The 17,825-nt window shown below is 51.3% G+C and overlaps 1 protein-coding gene across 1 annotated transcript; it reads left to right on the top strand.

Moving 5' to 3' along the window:
• Window positions 1–6,447: 6,447 nt before the first annotated feature.
• Window positions 6,448–16,808, top strand: FMOD (fibromodulin). Its single transcript, XM_025855209.2, has 3 exons — window positions 6,448–6,574; window positions 9,288–10,275; window positions 14,939–16,808. The coding sequence occupies exons 2-3, from the start codon at window positions 9,297–9,299 to the stop codon at window positions 15,088–15,090; spliced, it is 1,131 nt and encodes a 376-aa protein (XP_025710994.1). The 5' UTR covers window positions 6,448–6,574; window positions 9,288–9,296; the 3' UTR covers window positions 15,091–16,808.
• The last annotated feature ends 1,017 nt before the right edge of the window (window positions 16,809–17,825 follow it).

The raw sequence follows: 17,825 nt of genomic DNA, 5'->3' as shown, positions 1-17,825 counted from the left end.
CCGGTTGACTTGATCTACTCCTTCATCCACTCCCCTAGGCAGCCTTTCCTTCACACCCTGCACAAACTGGACTTGTGTTAAAATCTCAGTTCACCTCTTTGAGCCTCAGTTTACCTTCCTTGTTAAATGGAAATAATTGTAACTATGTTTCGGGGTTTTATGAAGATTAAATGTTGTAGGTAGAGGACCCAGAGCCTTCAAAAATATCAATTCCCTTCGTCTTCCTTTTTCTGGTTCTCCAGAAAGAAGGCACTCTCTTCTAACACTGCACCCCATACCCCAGTTCTCCCCTCAAAGCCCAACACATTGGCTCCTGGAAGATGCTGTTTTGTTGAAGTGGATGAAGAGGGAGCTGGAGGCAGAGAGGGGCAGGTCACAAGGAAACATCAGGGACTTCAGGGGGCAAAGCTGGAGAACAGGCTGCCCTGGGAGGCTGGCTGCTGGCCGGGGGGGGGGGGGGGGGGGGGGGGGGGGAGCAAACTCTCCCACAGGGGGGTGTTACTTAACATGGCTGGGGATCTAAGAAGTGGGAGGCACGGGGAGGGAGTGAATCTTTCTGTATCTTGAGTGAAGATCAAAACAATTTCTATTCTTGCGAATTCCCTTAGAAATATAGCCTCATGGGTTTGGAAAAGGAATTCAGCTCTTCGCAAAGCTTACCAAGCAGCCTGGCAGGGAGCCATTTGGCAGTTTCTCCAACAGGAAAAGTGGTGAAGAAGCAACAGTGCCCCCTCTTCATGCTCTGGCAACAGACAGAGGGAGCTGGTCTGTGAACTCCAGAGCTGTGGTGCATCCCCGAGATGCAAGATGCGTAGGGGCAGCTCGCCCAGCTGTCCCTCCAGTGACCGGGAAGCTCACCAGCCAAGGTGAATGGCTGCTCAGGCTGTGATTGCCCGGGGCCCACAGAGCCTCTGGAGAAGCACGGTGTGTATCTAGAGCACCATTTATTCCCCAGGAGTTTTCGTGGGGGAGGAGAGAGATTGCTATGGAAATAAACATGAATGTTTTATGGACCATGGTCTTTATGGTCTTCCATGTGCCAGGTGCTGTGCTAGACATTTCCAATTGCTTTAAAACCACCTAATGAAAAAAATTTAAAAAATAAAAATAAAACCACCCAATGAGCTAGGTGTTAATCATTCCCATTCTACAGATAAGGAACCTGAAGACCAAGGAAATTAAGGAACACACTCTAAGTTTCTGGGATTCAAAGCCATTCTGTCTGACTCAAAATCCATGCCCTTTCCAAGACAATGATAGTACATTGTTTTTCCTAAACCCCTTTTTGTTTTTAAGGGGCTTTCCTTATTTTTTTAAAATTTCATTGTTAAACTATTACTTTACTACAGGGACCATACAGAGGTAAGCGGATGATGGAATGAACCAGAGTTCAAGACATCAGACACATTACTAGGGATCATTATTCTCCATTATTCTCCGAACTCCAATAGAACTAGATCCAAGCCCTGGGCGCCTGGGTGGCTCAGTTGGTTAAGCGACTGCCTTCGGCTCAGGTCATGATCCTGGAGTCCCGGGATCGAGTCCCACATCGGGCTCCCTGCTCAGCAGGGAGTCTGCTTCTCCCTCTGACCCTCTTCCCTCTCATGCTCTCTGTCTCTCATTTTCTCTCTCTCTCTCAAATAAATAAATAAAATCTTAAAAAAAAAAAAAAAGAACTAGATCCAAGTCCTTAGACCTTTGCATGGGCCCATGTCACTAGTTCTGGCTTTGAGGAACTAGCCCTGTCCATCCTCAGGTAGGAGCCAATTTCTTTCCTCAGCCCAAAGGGATTCAGAATGGTGCTACTGGTTAGGTAGTATTCTTGTTCTACCCTCTCTCCACCCTAACCCTGACTCTCATTAAACGCCGTCTGAGAAGGAGCCAGGGCATCTCCTGGGCTGCTCTGTACTTGGCTCTTAGATCCTGACCTTTTCCATGACCCCCTCCCCGAGATATTTCTCCCTGTCTGTAGAGTGTTCTCCACTGACCTTGCAGTCACCTTTCTTGTCCTTCCTTGGCAGGGTGGGGGAGGAGAGGCAAAAATTCTAGGCACTGAAAGTCCCACCTCTATCCTTAACTAGCTTTTCTCTGATTGGTTTAAGTTACTAAAGTGGATTTACTACCCTTTAGTAAAATCCAGCTTCTACACGTTTCATTTATTCAACCAATGTTTAGAAAGGGCCTAATAAATGCCAGGCACCTGGCCAAGCATTATGCCGACTAATGAGATTGCTCCCCATCCCCCCAGGGAACTTGCAATCTACTAAAATAACCAAAGGCGGCTGCCACTTATTGGAGGACCACCACATGACAGGTTCCCTACCAGGATCCTCTATTTTTCATCTCATTGAGTCTTCCCAAGATCTCATGAAGTTAGGGTTATTGCCCCCATTTTACAAATGAAGTCTCATTGATGCGTAAGCAATTAGCCCAATGTCATGGAGACAATAAGTGGTTGAGATGGAATCAGAACATACATACATAACCCATGCTTATTCCTTTACACTGGAGATTCTATGTGCATAGTGGCCAGGAACTCAGTCTCTAGACGCAGACAGACAAGTTTAAAATCCCAGCTCCGCCACTTAATTGCTATGCAATCTTGAACAAACTCATAGCCTTCCTAAATTTCCGTTTCCTCATCTGTAAAAATAAGGTATGATAATACTTATTTGTTAGGGTTTTGGTAAGAATTTCAGAGATGGTAGCTGGTATTTTAGAACTAATATCTAGTTCTGGTCTTACCTACAGCCAGTTAATCATAACTAGTGCCAGAATCCTGGGAACTGGTCCATCTTACATCACTTCTCTCCTCCAGCACAGTCTCAGGAACATCATTAGTTCTTAGCTATTTTGCAAAACAAAGAAGGATGCCCTACACTGAGTGGCCTCCAGACTTCAGATTTCGGGTTATCTCCTTTGCTCCTTCCTCATTTCGGTATCTTTCCCTGAACCAACCCTGATTTCTCAATTCAAGTGCATTCACACCGTCTAGAAGGTGATCTTCTGGAATCCATCATGTCATCATCAAGTTGTAGTACCAAGCATGCTGTAAATACACAGTCAAAATAAGAGATTCTATCCATTAAAAGAGAAAAGATGTTCTCTATCTTATTTTTAAGGAGCTTATTAGAAGAAAATTCTGAAGCCCTCAATGCATTTCCCAGAACTTCAAACTCAAGGTCTTCCTCCTACTGCATTTGAAAGAAAACAAGTCTCTCCCCCAGCTCCATCATCTTTGTCTCGTCCTTCTGGAAAGAGGAGACTATCTACGGTGAGGACTTCAAACGGCCCCTCAATGCCAAAGGAATAAGGAGAAAAAACTCCCTTGGAAACTTTGGGACACTACTATTGGGTGCCAGGGTAGCCAAGACTTTCCTGTTGAAACATCAGACTAATAAATGATCCCCCTCTGGCATCAAGAGTTGTCAGGATGGGCCAGAAGTGGAGGCTGGATTGTATCACCACGATCATTTTTCTACTGACCTCTTTATGTTCAGCTCACTAATTCTGTTTGGGTGGATTTCCACTCCTATCCCGTCACCCCCACCCCATCCCCTGGTTGTTTGGGATCAGAGGCTGTGTTATAAAAACAAAAGGTATTGGGTCCTATGGGGGAGAAAGAGGAAGGGGTTGGTGGCCACCGACACGTCACTGTGTCTTTGAATTCCAGTAGGAATTGGAATCAGAACACATTTCATCCCTTCCAGACAGGGTGGATCCAACATCAGAGACCATCAGCTGTGCCTAGTGGTTGTGGCTTAACCTGTACTTTTCTGGGTGGAGAGGAAATAGCAGTGGCTTGAACCCCTGGAAAGTCAAATAGGCCTGAAGGCCAAACGGTTTTCCTGGCCTTGGTGGTGGTGATTATTCTACCCGGCTTTGGGTACTGAAGACAGGCAGACTCTGTAGGGAGCCAAAAATACAATTCATTCCACAATTCTTTACTGGTTACCTACTAAGTGCCAGGCATTGTATGCCTGGCTGGGGTGGGGCTACAGAAATGTGTAACATAGCTTCTCTTTTTAGTTTGCTTGCAGTCTGGTGACTGGGCAATGCCGGCTTGACACCTCCCGGAGAGCACCAGGGTCGCAAGTGAACCCCTTCCACGTGGGGACTCCCTAGGCCATCTGGAGGACACCAGTATCCCCTACTTGGTTTCCCATATCGAAGCCAAGCTCGGAGGGCCTAGATCCAGGACCCAGGCAAACAGAGCAATGGGAGTCAAAGTGGAGATTAGAGCCCATTGACAGTGGAGCTTCTGGACTGTGGATGGTCCCCCTGGAATGTGCCTCCTGACCTTGTCCCAGTCATCCTCCCGTCTTTCTTCCCCCCAAGCCTACCTCGGAACAGGATAGATAATGAAAGATCTGGTACAAATCTTACCATTTTAGAAATGGTCAACAAAACACATGGAGATACTGCCTTTTTGTGCGGAGCTTGGTTGGGAAGGATCCCAGTCAACGGTTGGCCCCCTGGCTCCCCTGACTTTCGCCGTTAGTAAATGCAGTATTGTTCAGCATGCTGCAATTGAAAACATAATAATAAACATCTGTACTCGGTGGGCAGATGTGCCTGGCTATCTCGGCCCATCTAAGAAGCAACTCTTGGGCCCTGTTACCAAAACCAGTGTCTTCTGTTGAAAAGTGACTGCTTTCTGGAATCAAAATGACGAGAAGGCTACCTGTGCATTATTGATAACCATCTTCACATTAAGGCCACTCTGCCTCCCTCATGGAATTGGAGTTTGCTGCAAAGCCTCCTGCTTTATTTTGAGCAGGCATTATATTAGAACCTTCTTTGCGTCCCCAACATTTAAGAACATTCCAGGCACAGAGTAGAGGCTCATATTTATTAAATCGAAAGGAAATATGTCTGGACTTGGAAAGAGAAGCCCTGTATCCCAGCCCCCTCTCACTGCTACCCTCCCCTGGGATTCCAGAAGATTGGGCCACTGTAATTAGTTGGGCTCCATATGAATGGAGCCCAACCATGACAGCAGGGTGGTCATCGCCCCTACCACTCCATCAGTCCTCTGGCCTTTTGGTGTGGGAAAGCCTGTGGGCTTTGGAATCATGCAGATCAAGGTTCAAATCCTTGTTTTACCACTTTCTAGCTAGTCACACCACATCTCTGCACCTCTATTTTCAACACAAAATACCTTCTGTGATCATTAAGTGAAATAACATCAGTAGACCACTTAGTTTATAGCAGGTGATCAGCAAATACCCATTCATTATGTCTACTCTTTTAAAAAAAGCTCTTCATAAGCCCTGAGAAGAGTGGGTTCCTGACAAGGATCTTTCTGATGGCCTACACAGTTTAGACCTATTGGAGCAACCAAAAATTGCATCTGCCTCGACACCTCTAAAGTCTTCAAATTCAAATCTGAAGCTTTCTCAATTGGTATTTCTTAAAAAACAAGGAGTGTTTCAAACTTGAACTTTTGTGCCCTGTTGGCATTCCCATCTACTTTGGGAAATAGCATGGTGGTTTAAAAAATTAAAAATAGAGTCACCATATGATTCCACTTCTGAGCGTATATCCAAATTAATTAAGAGCAGGGTCTCAAAAAGATATTTGTGCATGCACGTTCATAGCAGCGTTACTTACGAGAGCCGAGAGGCAAAAGCAACCCAAATGTCCATCAGTGGATGAACAGATAAACAAAATGTGGTCTACACATACAAGAGAATGTTGTAGGAAGGGAATTCTGCCACACGCTACGACAGATGAATTTTAAGAACATGATGCTAAGTGAAATAAGCCAGTCACAGAAAGACAACTGTTGTAGATTCCACTTATGTGAGGTTTCTAGAGTAGTCAAGTTCATAGAGACAGAAAGTTGAATGGTTGCCAGGGGATTAAATGAAGGTGTGTGATGCTAGCGCACAGTGAGCAACCCACAAAGGTGAGCTCCCATTCTTTTCCATTAATTCCAATGGAGGAGAGCAACCCTGCAGCCCCGGCGAGTCTACACTGCTAAGGGACAGAAGTGGAACCAGAACCAGCTACCCTGTGTCACGCCCGCTCGTGCACTAGTCTAACCACCTGCATGGAGGGGGAGGTGAGAAGGCTGAGGAGTCCTGGCTCTCGAGGGCGGCACATGGGCTGCTGAAAGAGTTAAGATGGCCTCTTCCCCAGTCCTGGCCCTCCCCAGCCCTGCATCTGCCCTTGTGGGTTTAATGAGAAAGCCAGGCACTTGGTAAGAGACTATACCAATACCTTCCAGGGCGCCACTAACTCATTCAGCAGAAAGAGACTCAGAGCTGCCAGTGCTTTAGGGAAGATAAGTGAGTGGAAAGAAGGTGGTTTTTCTAAAGTCAGGCGGACGGAAGGATTTTGCTTGGTTGGGTGTGAGCTCCGCCCCTGGAGCCGAAAAAGCCAGGATCCAGCCTCCTCAGTCGCTCTCTTCACAATGTTTGATTAGGAATTTGGGGGCGGGACCCTGGCCTGGCATAGGCCTGCACACTCTCAGTAGACACTCTGTCTCTCTCTCTCTCTCTCACACGTTCTCCAACCCAAGGACGCCAGACAGAGGGACGTGGTCACTCTCTGAAAGGTTCAGCTGGAGGTAAGTTTAGTCATTTTACTTCAGTTTTTGTCCCTTGTAGTTCCATAGCGGGAGTAAAGGAAGGGGCTGGGGCTTGGGGAGAGGGGCTGACAGGGGGCAGCCATTCCTCATTCTCCCATCCGGGCCATGACCCCAGGATGCTGGAGAGGGGCAACGGGGAGGAGAGGGAACGTGTTGCCTCTGTCCTACAGTTCCTTTCTGGTTGTTGGGCGGGGGGGCATCTCCCCTTCTCAGGCATGAAAAAGGGAAGGACCAGGTATCTAAAGAAGCCAGGTCTGTCCTGCTGGTACTCATAATCCCACTACCCCAGCCCTGCAGTCTGTCCTATAGGCAGATGATGGCACCTGAGTGCTGTTACAGGGGAAGGATGGGGGGGTGTGAGTGTGTGTGTGTGTGTGTGTGTGTGTGTGTGTGTGTGTGTGTATGTTGCTGGGGTGAAAGGGAAAGAATAAAGAGAAGTGTTGAGAATCAACAATGTTCAGGGAGCCATGAAGGAGGGTCCAATCCAGCAGAGGAGACAAATTTTGGTCTGACCTCTTCAACCCTGATTGGAGGGAAAGATTGTTCTCTAGAGTGGAGAAATGGGAGAAGAGCATTAACTCCTGAGTCAGCTCCCCACACCTCAGGGAGCGCCAATCCCAGAAACTTTCCACCTCACGAAACCCTGAGCCCAGGAAGGTCTCTGCTGTTAGGGTGGGCAGAGGGATTTAAAAGTATATGACCCTGGAGCAGCACTGCTAAGAGATGGAGCAGAGGAGAGGCAGAAGCTCCCCACCCAGCCCTCTTAGCAGGCATGGCTCCTAAGGAGAGGCCCGAGTGGGCAGGATGCACAGCCCCTGGAAAGCTGGGTCTTGAAGAGGAAGGTGGCTCTCATCTGCCAACATGCCCAGTCTGGAAGGAGAAATGGAGACAGAGGCTCACTGTGCCAGCCTCCGGACATCTACCTTGGTCCTGCAGCAGCCCAGGGCTGTGCATGGAAAAATGCGCTGTTGGCAGTGGGCCGCTCCATCCGTCTGCTCTCCTGGCCGGAGCCAGGGCCCAGCCAGCGTGCCCAGGCAGTGGGCAGTTGGGTTGGCTTCTCAGAAACACTGTGAGTTCTTTGTCTGAGGCCTGAGGCTGTTTGAGGATGAGCCAGGTGCCTCTCCTCTGCAACCCAGAGGCTAATGGAATAAGGGGGCCGACAGGAATCACTTTCAGGAAACAGAGAGGTCTGGGGCCTGGGAGGAACGGTGGCAGAGGTGACCAGATTGAGTGTCACAGTCAGGTTCTTTCCCATCATTGGATTTGATGCTGACTCCTAGATTCCTTTCTTTCTCCTGTCTCCAGTTGCCAACCCCAGGAGGCCCAACAGCAATGTGAGGGATATAAGCAACCCTTCCGGGACCGGGAAAGCTTCTAAGGTTCCTCTGTCCAAGGGTGACCCTCACACCTCTGGAAGGTTCCCATTGCTCATAAGGGCTATCCAGTGCGTTGGCTATCGGTACTCAGAGTAGGGTGACCAGTAAGCTTCCTCATCTTCCATACCTTCAGCTTCCCTCCCAGAATGCACCAAACCCACCTTTCTCTCCAAGCCTGCCCTGTTCTCATCTCACTAACATATGAGCTCAAGGTAACAGGTTGCCTGGCTATGGGGGGAGGGGAGGGCTAATCATGGAGGCTGGTAATCCAGATGTCATCACAGGTAGCCCAGGATGGGAGAGGGGGACGCCAGAATCCCATTCCAAAGCCACATTCTCTTGGGTATAACACAGGTGTCCTCAACTCCTATTCCATTTCTCAGTGTTCCTCATTCATTTCTCTGTACCCTGAGGCTCTAGCATAATGTCCATGGCGGAGCATGAGGGGGGCTAACTCTCTACTTGATACCACAGAAGCCAAGTGCACTGACTCAGGCTCCACACACTCAGTACCCACCCTAGAAGACACCACCACACCTGGTGCCAGGGTCCCCAGTCTGGGGGGGACTGTCGCTGTTACATGAAGACGCCGTGTCAGCCAGGTAGCGTGCGTAGCCACAGACTGCCAACCAGAGAGCGTTCTCACCCAGCAGACTGCTACAGACACTGACACTTTGGAAGGCAGCCCGAGCCTTGTGGTGACTGCAGACGGACCACAACCCTCCCCAAACACTAGAAACCAGAAACCCCCACCCAAGAGACCAAAAGATCTTCCAGGAGTAGTTCAGATCTTCCCCCTTTGAGGTCTCAAGATGCTTCTGAAGGTTTCCCAGAGACGGGGAAAGAACCAGAGGGCTTTTTCCTTGGACTCTTGGAAAATATTATATCCCCGGGGAGTCCAAACTGAATGGGAATTCAGGCCTGAAGAGCACCCTCCCGCCCAGGGATGACTGCTGGGGCTTTCCAGCTCTCCCAACAGAACTTTCAGGTGGCTAGAGGCTCCTAAGGACGTGCCCCTTGAAAAAAAAAATGCAGTGCCCCCCATTCAAGTTCCTTCTAATCTCGAAGGCTCTGCTTCTGTGACTCTGTGAGCAGGGTAAAATGTACCCAGCTCCCCCAGGTAGCCATGGTCCAGATGGACCAGGTGTGCGGAGCCGGCCCTGGGGGGAGGTGTGTGGGAAGTGAGGACGGGGCTCCCAGTCCCAGGGGCCTGCTGCCCAAGTCAGATCTGATCACTCACAGCTCAAGGCTCGCCTCCCTGCCTCCCTGCTGTCTCACTCATGCCTGCTTGCTCTGTTCTCTCCCCCGTCTTGCAGAGAAACAAAATGCAGTGGGCCTCCCTCCTGCTGCTGGCCGGGCTCTGCTCCCTCTCCTGGGCCCAGTACGACGAAGATCCCCACTGGTGGTTCCACTACCTCCGCAGCCAGCAGTCCACCTACTACGATCCCTATGACCCCTATCCGTATGAGCCCTACGAGCCCTACCCCTATGGGGTGGAGGAGGGCCCAGCCTATGCCTATGGCTCTCCGCCCCCTCCAGAGCCCCGTGACTGCCCTCAGGAGTGCGACTGCCCACCCAACTTCCCCACAGCCATGTACTGTGACAACCGCAACCTCAAGTATCTGCCCTTTGTCCCTTCCCGCATGAAGTACGTCTACTTCCAGAACAACCAGATCTCGTCCATCCAGGAAGGCGTCTTCGACAATGCCACCGGGCTGCTCTGGATTGCTCTCCATGGCAACCAGATCACCAGTGATAAGGTGGGCAGGAAGATCTTCTCCAAGCTGAAGCACCTGGAGAGGCTATACCTGGACCACAACAACCTGACCCGGATGCCCGGCCCGCTGCCTCGATCCCTGAGGGAGCTCCATCTCGACCACAACCAGATATCGAAGGTCCCCAACAACGCTCTGGAGGGGCTGGAGAACCTCACAGCCTTGTACCTCCAGCACAACGAGATCCAGGAAGTGGGCAGTGCGATGAGGGGCCTCCGGTCACTGATCTTGCTGGACCTGAGTTACAACCACCTGCGGAAGGTGCCTGATGGACTGCCCATAGCCCTCGAGCAGCTGTACCTGGAGCACAACAATGTCTACTCCGTCCCCGACAGCTACTTCCGGGGGTCACCCAAGCTGCTATACGTGCGGCTGTCCCACAACAGTCTCACCAACAATGGCTTGGCCTCCAACACCTTCAACTCCAGCAGCCTCCTTGAGCTTGACCTCTCCTACAACCAGCTGCAGAAGATCCCCCCAGTCAACACCAACCTGGAGAATCTCTACCTCCAAGGCAATAGGATCAATGGTGAGACTGACAAAGGGGAGTGGGGAGTGGCTGGCTGTTTCATTGGAAAACACCCTCTTGTGAGTGCTAGCAGCAATGCAAAGGACATAGAAGTAGGGGAAACGGAGAGCACAAATGAAGCCACCTTCAACCCACGTTCCACCCCTGTCCAAGAGGTCCAAAACGGCATGCCCCTAGACTAAACAGCAGTGCTGGGAAAATTCGGGGGTGGGGGGGGTGTTGGCTTGGAAGAAGACTTCCCAGAAGAGGTAAGCTTCCATCTAAGTCTTGAGAGCTAAGTGAGCTCGGGCTGGAGGCAAGGGACAAAGCCATTCTGGGATGGGAGTGCCGCAGAAGGACCAGTCATTTAATGGGTCACCTGTAGGGGACAGCCAGGAAATCTGTGTGTCTGAGAGGAAGGGCTCACGTGTTGAGGAGCAAGGAGAGATGAGTTTGCGGAGGTTTGGATGAGAGCAGTTCCTAGAGAGGGGGATTTAAGCTGAACTTCCAGGGTCCATCTTGGGAGGAAGGTGGACTGTTAAGAAACCATGGTGTTCGTTCTTACTCACTGACCCAGAAGAGGATGAGCTCTCTGTTTCCACATGCCCTACCCCTGCCTTTGCAGCCGGCCATGTGTTTGGCTGTTTGTCTTTTAAACATAACAGCTGTTGGATAAGAATGTGCAGCCTCTCGGAGCTGAATGAGGTACTTGTTCTGGTCCGTTCTCCCTGGAGTACAAGGAGCCCCTGGTGGTGGGGCAGAGGTCCCCCTAGGGTGACAGGGGCCCTATCACCACAAAGCCCTGGGGCAGCGGGCAAGGACACAGCCCTCTTGTTTTCCAAGCACTTCCCGGTAAATGCCTAAAGGAATCAAAAGGGCTGCCTCTCTGCCTCTTAGAACTAAAATACTCAATTTGGGTGGAATGATCTAGTTGCTTTTCAGCTCCATGTCAGGATCTTGTGTTCAGAACGTGCTTACATTACCCCAGGGCCTCTGATGTTGGAATCCCAGCTGGAAGGTACTGAGCCTTCCTCGGTCAGCAAAGTCCCCCTTTCCCTGGGAAAGGACTCACTACCTGGCAAAGGGCTTTGAAGTGGAGCCTGCTGTGAGCAAACCACACCATCAAAGCACAGATAGGGACTGAGCCTTCATTCCCTCCCACTCTGTTCTTTCCCTCCCGGTGCTCAGGGAACAGATCAGTCATTTAGCAAGACATAAACGGGCTGGAGAGCCCTCTGAGGAAGAGAGGCACCCTGTCCCAGAGGTCGACAGCAGGGCGGGCGAGGTAAGGAGGTGTCTGGTCCTCTGGTTCGAAGTGCAAGACACCATCATGGGCACCCAAACTGTTTTATATGTAAAGTCTCTCTTTTCTGGGGTGCGGGGAGGTCTTATTCCCAAGTGGGCCACAGCTCTGAGATGTCTCTGAGATGTCGCAGGCTGCAAAGGGGTTGACATTTACTTGTGGCTGTCCATTATCCCACCCAGAAGTCACCTGCCACCCTACTCTGAACCCGGGGGGCTGTCACATCAGAAATGTCACATTATGTGCCGTGTTTGCTCCTGAAGATGTGACAGCAAAGAATAGCTGTCGTGGGAGAGAACCCATTGGTTACTGCCTGATGATACACAGTCAGAGAAAGTCGGGGTGGGAAGGGCTCCTGTCACCCCCTGCCTCCATGCGGAGCACGTCTGCCACTCAAATACAGGGTGGCCCGCCCCTTCGCAAGGCTCTGCGGAAGATAAAACCACTTCAGTTAAGTGTCCCAAGGTCTTGAGAGAAAGTTCTCCAGTAAGCCAAACAACCTAAAAATGTTCAGTGTCTCCCCCAAGTCCCTTCTTGTGCCATTTAAGCCAAATCCCCTGATCCAGTTATCATTTAGTCTCTCTGCCAGTCTTCTTCTGAGGCAAAATAACCCCAGTTCCTACATTTACTTTGTCTTAAATTAGCGAATCAAGACACGGGAGGTGCTTGGTCTGGGGCCTGGCACATAACTGAGAAGCAATACACAATAACAATGACTAGCTTCTCTTCTCCTTGCCACTTGGGAGTTGACAGGCAGAGTACTGTTTTGTTTGACTTTTTGCATTGTGAAGACGGGGGCACTGAGAAGAAGCAGCCATCTATCTCTCCAGGCCACCCAGGCTATGTAGGTAAAACCCTGAAGGCCAGCCTTCAACATCCAAGGACCTGGCTCCCGGCGTCTCTGGCTGAGAACGTGAGGAATAGCTCTCTGATTCAGACCACGGGCAGGAAGGACAGTGCCCCAAGCTCGGGCCCCTCTCCTAGGGTGTCCTCCCATAGCCAGTGGGGGTGGTGGTGGAGGTGGGACTGAAGCAGTCCTCTGGGGAGGAGCTAAATGGAGGGCAGGAACTAAAGGGTGTGCAAGGGAATCAAGCCAGTCCCCTCCCTCCCCCTTGCCTCTTCTATTAGCATCTCCCTCAGATTTTCCAGCCTGGCAACAGCAAGGGAACACAGCTCGGAATGTTATTCAGTAGCTGTGAGATCCAAGGGAGCAGGGTGGGTACCCCAGGAGGAATTTGGAAAGACTTATGTCAGTATTTAATCTGGGCTGGAAAATGTCCTCCAGAGTCTCCAAGCAAAAGCCCTGTCCTCTTCATGAGCGTGGGGAAGGCAAACAGAGGGGCACAGTGCATCTGCTGTGTGGATGGAATCGATATACGGGGTGTGTCTAGCAGCCCCTAAGTATCCCCCATATTCACATACATGCGCAGGGATCCAGGATTTTAGCGGATGGCCTGAGGGCCCAAGGCTGGGGTAGAGAATCCATCTAGTGCAGTAGATTTGGAAGTGATCTATAAGCCAATCCAACTGACTTCTCCCCAGCCCACCCCACTCTACCCTCCTCCATGGCTACCACAGGCGCAGCCCCTGGCCTAAGCTCTGCCCCGAACCTGCCCACTCAGAGGCCACTTAATCTACTTCCTGAGACCAGAAAGGAGACATCCAGAAGTATCCAAAAGATCTCCATCTTCCCCACCCCGCTCCCATCCCCACCCACTCCCCTCCTCATACTCCCCCACCCTGCCACTGAATGCTGTCCACAGAAGGGCATTTCCCATCTTCTCCCCTCTTCCCAGTCCAGTGTCCCATTATTCTTCGGAGCTGGATTTTCTGTCTTATGTTTGCAATACAAGTTAATGGGCGGTAGCCTCGCCCCATCTCCTCTTGGTCAGTTCTTTTTTTTTTTTTTTTTGAAGATTTTATTTTTTTGAGAGAGAGAGAGAGAGAGAGAATGAGAGATAGAGAGCACGAGAGGGAAGAGGGTCAGAGAGAGAAGCAGACTCCCCGCTGAGCAAGGAGCCCGACGCGGGACTCGATCCTGGGACTCCAGGATCATGACCTGAGCCAAAGGCAGTCGCTTAACCAACTGAGCCACCCAGGCGCCCTCTTGGTCAGTTCTTAAGAGGGACTGAAACCAGTTGTTAGTGCTAATTGAAAAGCACTTTCTTCGCCAGCCTATTTAAGCCCCCCACACTGTCCTCACAGCCTTCCCTTTCACACCCATGACCGCCCCCTCCATGAGGCCATCCTCCTCTGACTCCTCCCATGCCTCCCGACCACACTGGCAAGCTGAGCAACCTCTCTGGTGGAAGCAAAGGTAAGCTCTGGGGCTGCCCCATGTTAGCGACAGCCCTGGAGATGTATCCCACCGAGATCCAACAGGTAACTTCTCTGGGAGCCCCTCTGGCAGGAGCCAGCTTCCAGAGGCCCTCAGGCACCGCGTGGAAGGCAGCTCTTCACGGTGACTTGTGCTGGCTCTCCTGGAGTTGTGCTGAGTTCTTGGTGTTTTCCCTTCAAGTCCCTAACCCAGGAGACTTGAGACAGATGTGGCCAATATGTCCAAGAAGACAACTAGAGGGAAAACAGAGGGATTTATGTTAAACCCAAACAGAACTATTGTATCTATTAAGATTATGTGGTTTGGGGCAGAGGGGAATATCTTCAAAAAGGAGACTTCTTTTGAGATTAAAAAAAGGGGGGTAAACCATATCATATTAAATGCAGGAGGCAAGGGAATTATTTATTTGACTTTTGAGGTCCACGACAGCCCTATTCATCTATGAATTTCCGCCTTCTTGAACCTCGGGGCCTTGCTCATTCCTTTGGCGGTGCTGGGAATGGAGACACGCACCCCCTCAAAGCTCCCGCACGCAAGGACACTTGTCTCCCTGCCCAGGATTTCTCTAATTTCCTGCCCCCTCTGTCTATCTGCAAAGTGTCAGGAGATATTCCAGATTTAGGTCCATCCATTTCCCCAGTCTTCCTTCTCAGAGCCCTTCAGCAAAGTCCTTCGAAGCTGCCAAGGTTGGTCTTTGACTACCTTCTGCTTCCCCCTGCTGTCCACAAATGGGAAAAGATCAGGTCTCGGCGGGAAGGACGCTCAAGGACATTCCAGGGACTGCAGAGCACTGTGCAGCTTAGGGGTGGTTAGGAAGCGGAGCCGCCGACGCGGGCAGAGACCCCACCCCGGTCCTGGTGCTGCCCCCTAGCGGGGCCAGTCGCTATGACTCCGATCCGGGAAGACACCGCCCCACCCAGCCAAGTCCCACTCCTCGCCTCAGAAGCGTTGAAGCCGCTTCACAGAGGCCGACCGGCTTCCCTGTGGATCCGGGCCCCTGATCCGGGCTTCTCCCACCCACCCCGCCCCTCTTGTCCCCACAGAGTTCTCCATCAGCAGCTTCTGCACCGTGGTGGACGTCATGAACTTCTCCAAGCTGCAGGTGCTTCGCCTGGACGGGAACGAGATTAAGCGCAGCGCAATGCCGGTGGACGCGCCCCTCTGCCTGCGCCTCGCCAGCCTCATCGAAATCTGAGTGGCCCTTGCACGGGGCACGGGGCCGAAGGCCCCCACGCCCCACTGCATCTGGCTTGATGGTTTGGTTTGGCTTTTGCTGGAAGGTCTGGGACAGACCATGTGACAGAACTCCATGGGCTCCCTCTGTAGTCTTCTTCCATGTAGGCAGGGTCAGGTGGGATCAGGGGACAGGCAGCCTTTTACTGAGGGACATGGCTGCAGCTCTCTTTCCAGGACAGACGTGGTAGCAGAGGAAGTAATCCCTGGAAGTCCCAACCCCAGACCCCTCACTACCCCCAGGTTCTTCCCAATGATCTGGCGTCATGAACTTCAACAAGTCGCTTGGGCAACCGCACAGACGCACGGAGCGTGCTTTCCCCACAATCCCTGGCTCTCTCCGTGAGCAGCGCTTGACCGCTCTCCTGCGTGCCAGGCGGGTGGTGCAATTACTCTGGGCTCCCTCTCAGTGCTCCTCGGAATATACCTCTTGCCCAACTGCCTCCTCCTTCACCCTCCTCATCCACTCAGCCTTGCTGCACACACACCTCTTCTGTGCCTTGGGCAGAGGCATGAGAGCCCAAGGCGTTTGGGCATCAGCCCCGTGGCCTCTGCGGAGAAGTCACACTAGTGTCTGGGGGGGGGAAGGAAACCAAGAGTCACCTCTACACCTCCCTAACCTCACTCCTTGAAAGCCACCAGATTGGAGGGCACCAGCATGATCACAATATTCAGGGACTGATATGGGAGGAGACAGCCAACCTGAGGCTTTCGTAAATGGAGGGGTTGTATTTTAGCAGCTGGGCAGTGCTTTGAAGGTGGATCAGACTTCTGCCCAGGAAAGGCCAGATCTTGCTTACATTAGCATCCCTCATAGGGGCAAACGTCCCGATTCGGTTGAATTGAGGAAGCAGGCCCCCGAGTTCCACCCTTGCCCAACACCCTCTGTGTTCCCAGCCGCTCCTTACTCGGGTCTTTATCCTCCATGGCACATGGTTCTGAAAGCATGAGAAAGGTAGTGTGTCCTCTCCCTTTATCCAAGCAGAAAGGTCGACATCCTGATGGGAGAAGCAGACTCCGGCCAGCCCTGGACGTGCCTGGCTAGCCCAAAAGAGGACGCTGTGGTTCAGCTGTGTTAATTGATTTGTCCTGAGGCCACAGTGCATAGTGAAAACTCTGGCTGGAGATGCTTGTTGGGTCTGCGGAGCCTGTGCCAGGCAGCCAAATCTGGCCTGTGCCAAGGATGAAACCCTCTGCTTTCACATCTCTGAGCTACACCCTCATTACTGAAGATGCCTTTTGCTTTATAGCTTGGCTGGAGAGCAATTCCTTCTTCCCATGTCTGAAAGGTAATGATGCCTGGGGCCTCACCATCCCGCCCCTTTGGCACCATTGGGATGGAGCCATCTGGGCAGTCAGGGACAGGGACTGCCTGAGGACAGCTAGCCCTAGCCTGGCCCCTGCTCAGATGCCATCACATCCCTGATACTGGGTACGCTTTGCTGGGAAGCGGAGGGGAGGATCCCTGGACTATGTGCTTGGCTCCAGACTCAAAAATCCACAAAAGCCAAACCAGCTCATTTCAACAAAGGAGCTCTGATGTGGGGGGGCAAGGCTGCCCCTGCCCCAGGCTCTTCAGGAAGCGTCTGCATGTGAACACCATCATGCCTCTATAAAGGATCCTTATTACAGGAAAAGCATGAGTGGTGGCTAACCTGACCAATAAAGTTATTTTATGATTGCATCTCAAAGAATGGAGTCATTTAAGGCACACTCAGAAGGGTTACTTTAAGGGGACCTAGTGGGTCACATAGGCCTTGGACTGGACGAGCTCCCTTTCTCATCTTCTCTGCTTGTGCAGTTGTAGCTAGGTGGTTAAAAAAAAAAAATCACCTGTATAAAAAAAAGTTCTAGTTAGCAAACTTTGTGTTCTGGAAGTTCTTCCAGAAGTCTAACTTCCATCCCACTAGCTACACATTTCCTTCCATTTGGTCCCCAGGAGATAAAGAACAATTGGGTTTTTTCAGTCGTTGTTAACATTTTTCTCCCTCCGCCATCCTCCCTCCTCAAGCCAGGAATTCTGTGGCTGGCGGGTCCTGAGTATTGTTGTCTTAACTGCTCCTGCCCTCTACTGGCCACTGTGCAGAACTGAGGGTAGTCAAAGGCGATGCAGCCTAGCTAGGGAAAAGCCGCCGCCTTCAGCCTCCTCTCTGCTCTTTCATCCAATCTCTCCCGAAAGCCTCGAAGTGCCAGGTGCTTAGCAGATGTTATAGAAGTTAGGGGGGCGGACTAGACTGGCGCTGGGGACAGTCCGCTATTTTCTAATAGGGAAATCACCACAACTGATATTTATTGAGCTGAATATATTACTTACCGAATATATTCACTAATATATTCTGTGAAATTTTGTGCCGAGACGGCTTCCAGTGTTACAACTCCATCTTTAGCCAGAGTGAATGAACTCGGTTCTTCTTCTCTGGAGCAAGAGTTAGGCGGGAACGGGAGGGGGTAAAAAGATCGGAAAGAAATCACAACTTCAACCACTGTTCAAGGACAGCAAGTCCAGCACACACACGTGCACAGAGATGCCGCGTGAAGCAGGTGGAGAAATGGACACATAGCCGGGGATCCCAGCCAAGCTGCAAGGAAGAATCCTCTGCCTCTCCGGAACATCCCAACCAAGACAGAGCCAGGCCCCACCCTGTTGCAAAGCTCCTTTGGTTTCTAAATCCCATGCCTCTCAAGAGGGGAGCAAGA

The sequence above is a fragment of the Callorhinus ursinus genome, unplaced genomic scaffold (assembly GCF_003265705.2).
Source record: "Callorhinus ursinus isolate GAN/ISIS: 27379988/994484 unplaced genomic scaffold, GSC_fseal_2.0 scaffold57, whole genome shotgun sequence".
NCBI lineage: Eukaryota > Metazoa > Chordata > Mammalia > Carnivora > Otariidae > Callorhinus > Callorhinus ursinus.
The sequence above is the reverse complement of the archived record's forward strand: the minus strand, read 5'-3'. Positions and strand labels throughout refer to the sequence as shown.

Excerpts from the sequence above, each read along its gene's own strand:
- FMOD (XM_025855209.2), top strand. The coding sequence starts at position 9,297 with ATGCAGTGGGCCTCCCTCCTGCTGCTGGCCGGGCTCTGCTCCCTCTCC. Across the intron at positions 10,276-14,938 it reads CCAAGGCAATAGGATCAATG|AGTTCTCCATCAGCAGCTTC; the intron begins GTGAGACTGACA and ends TTGTCCCCACAG.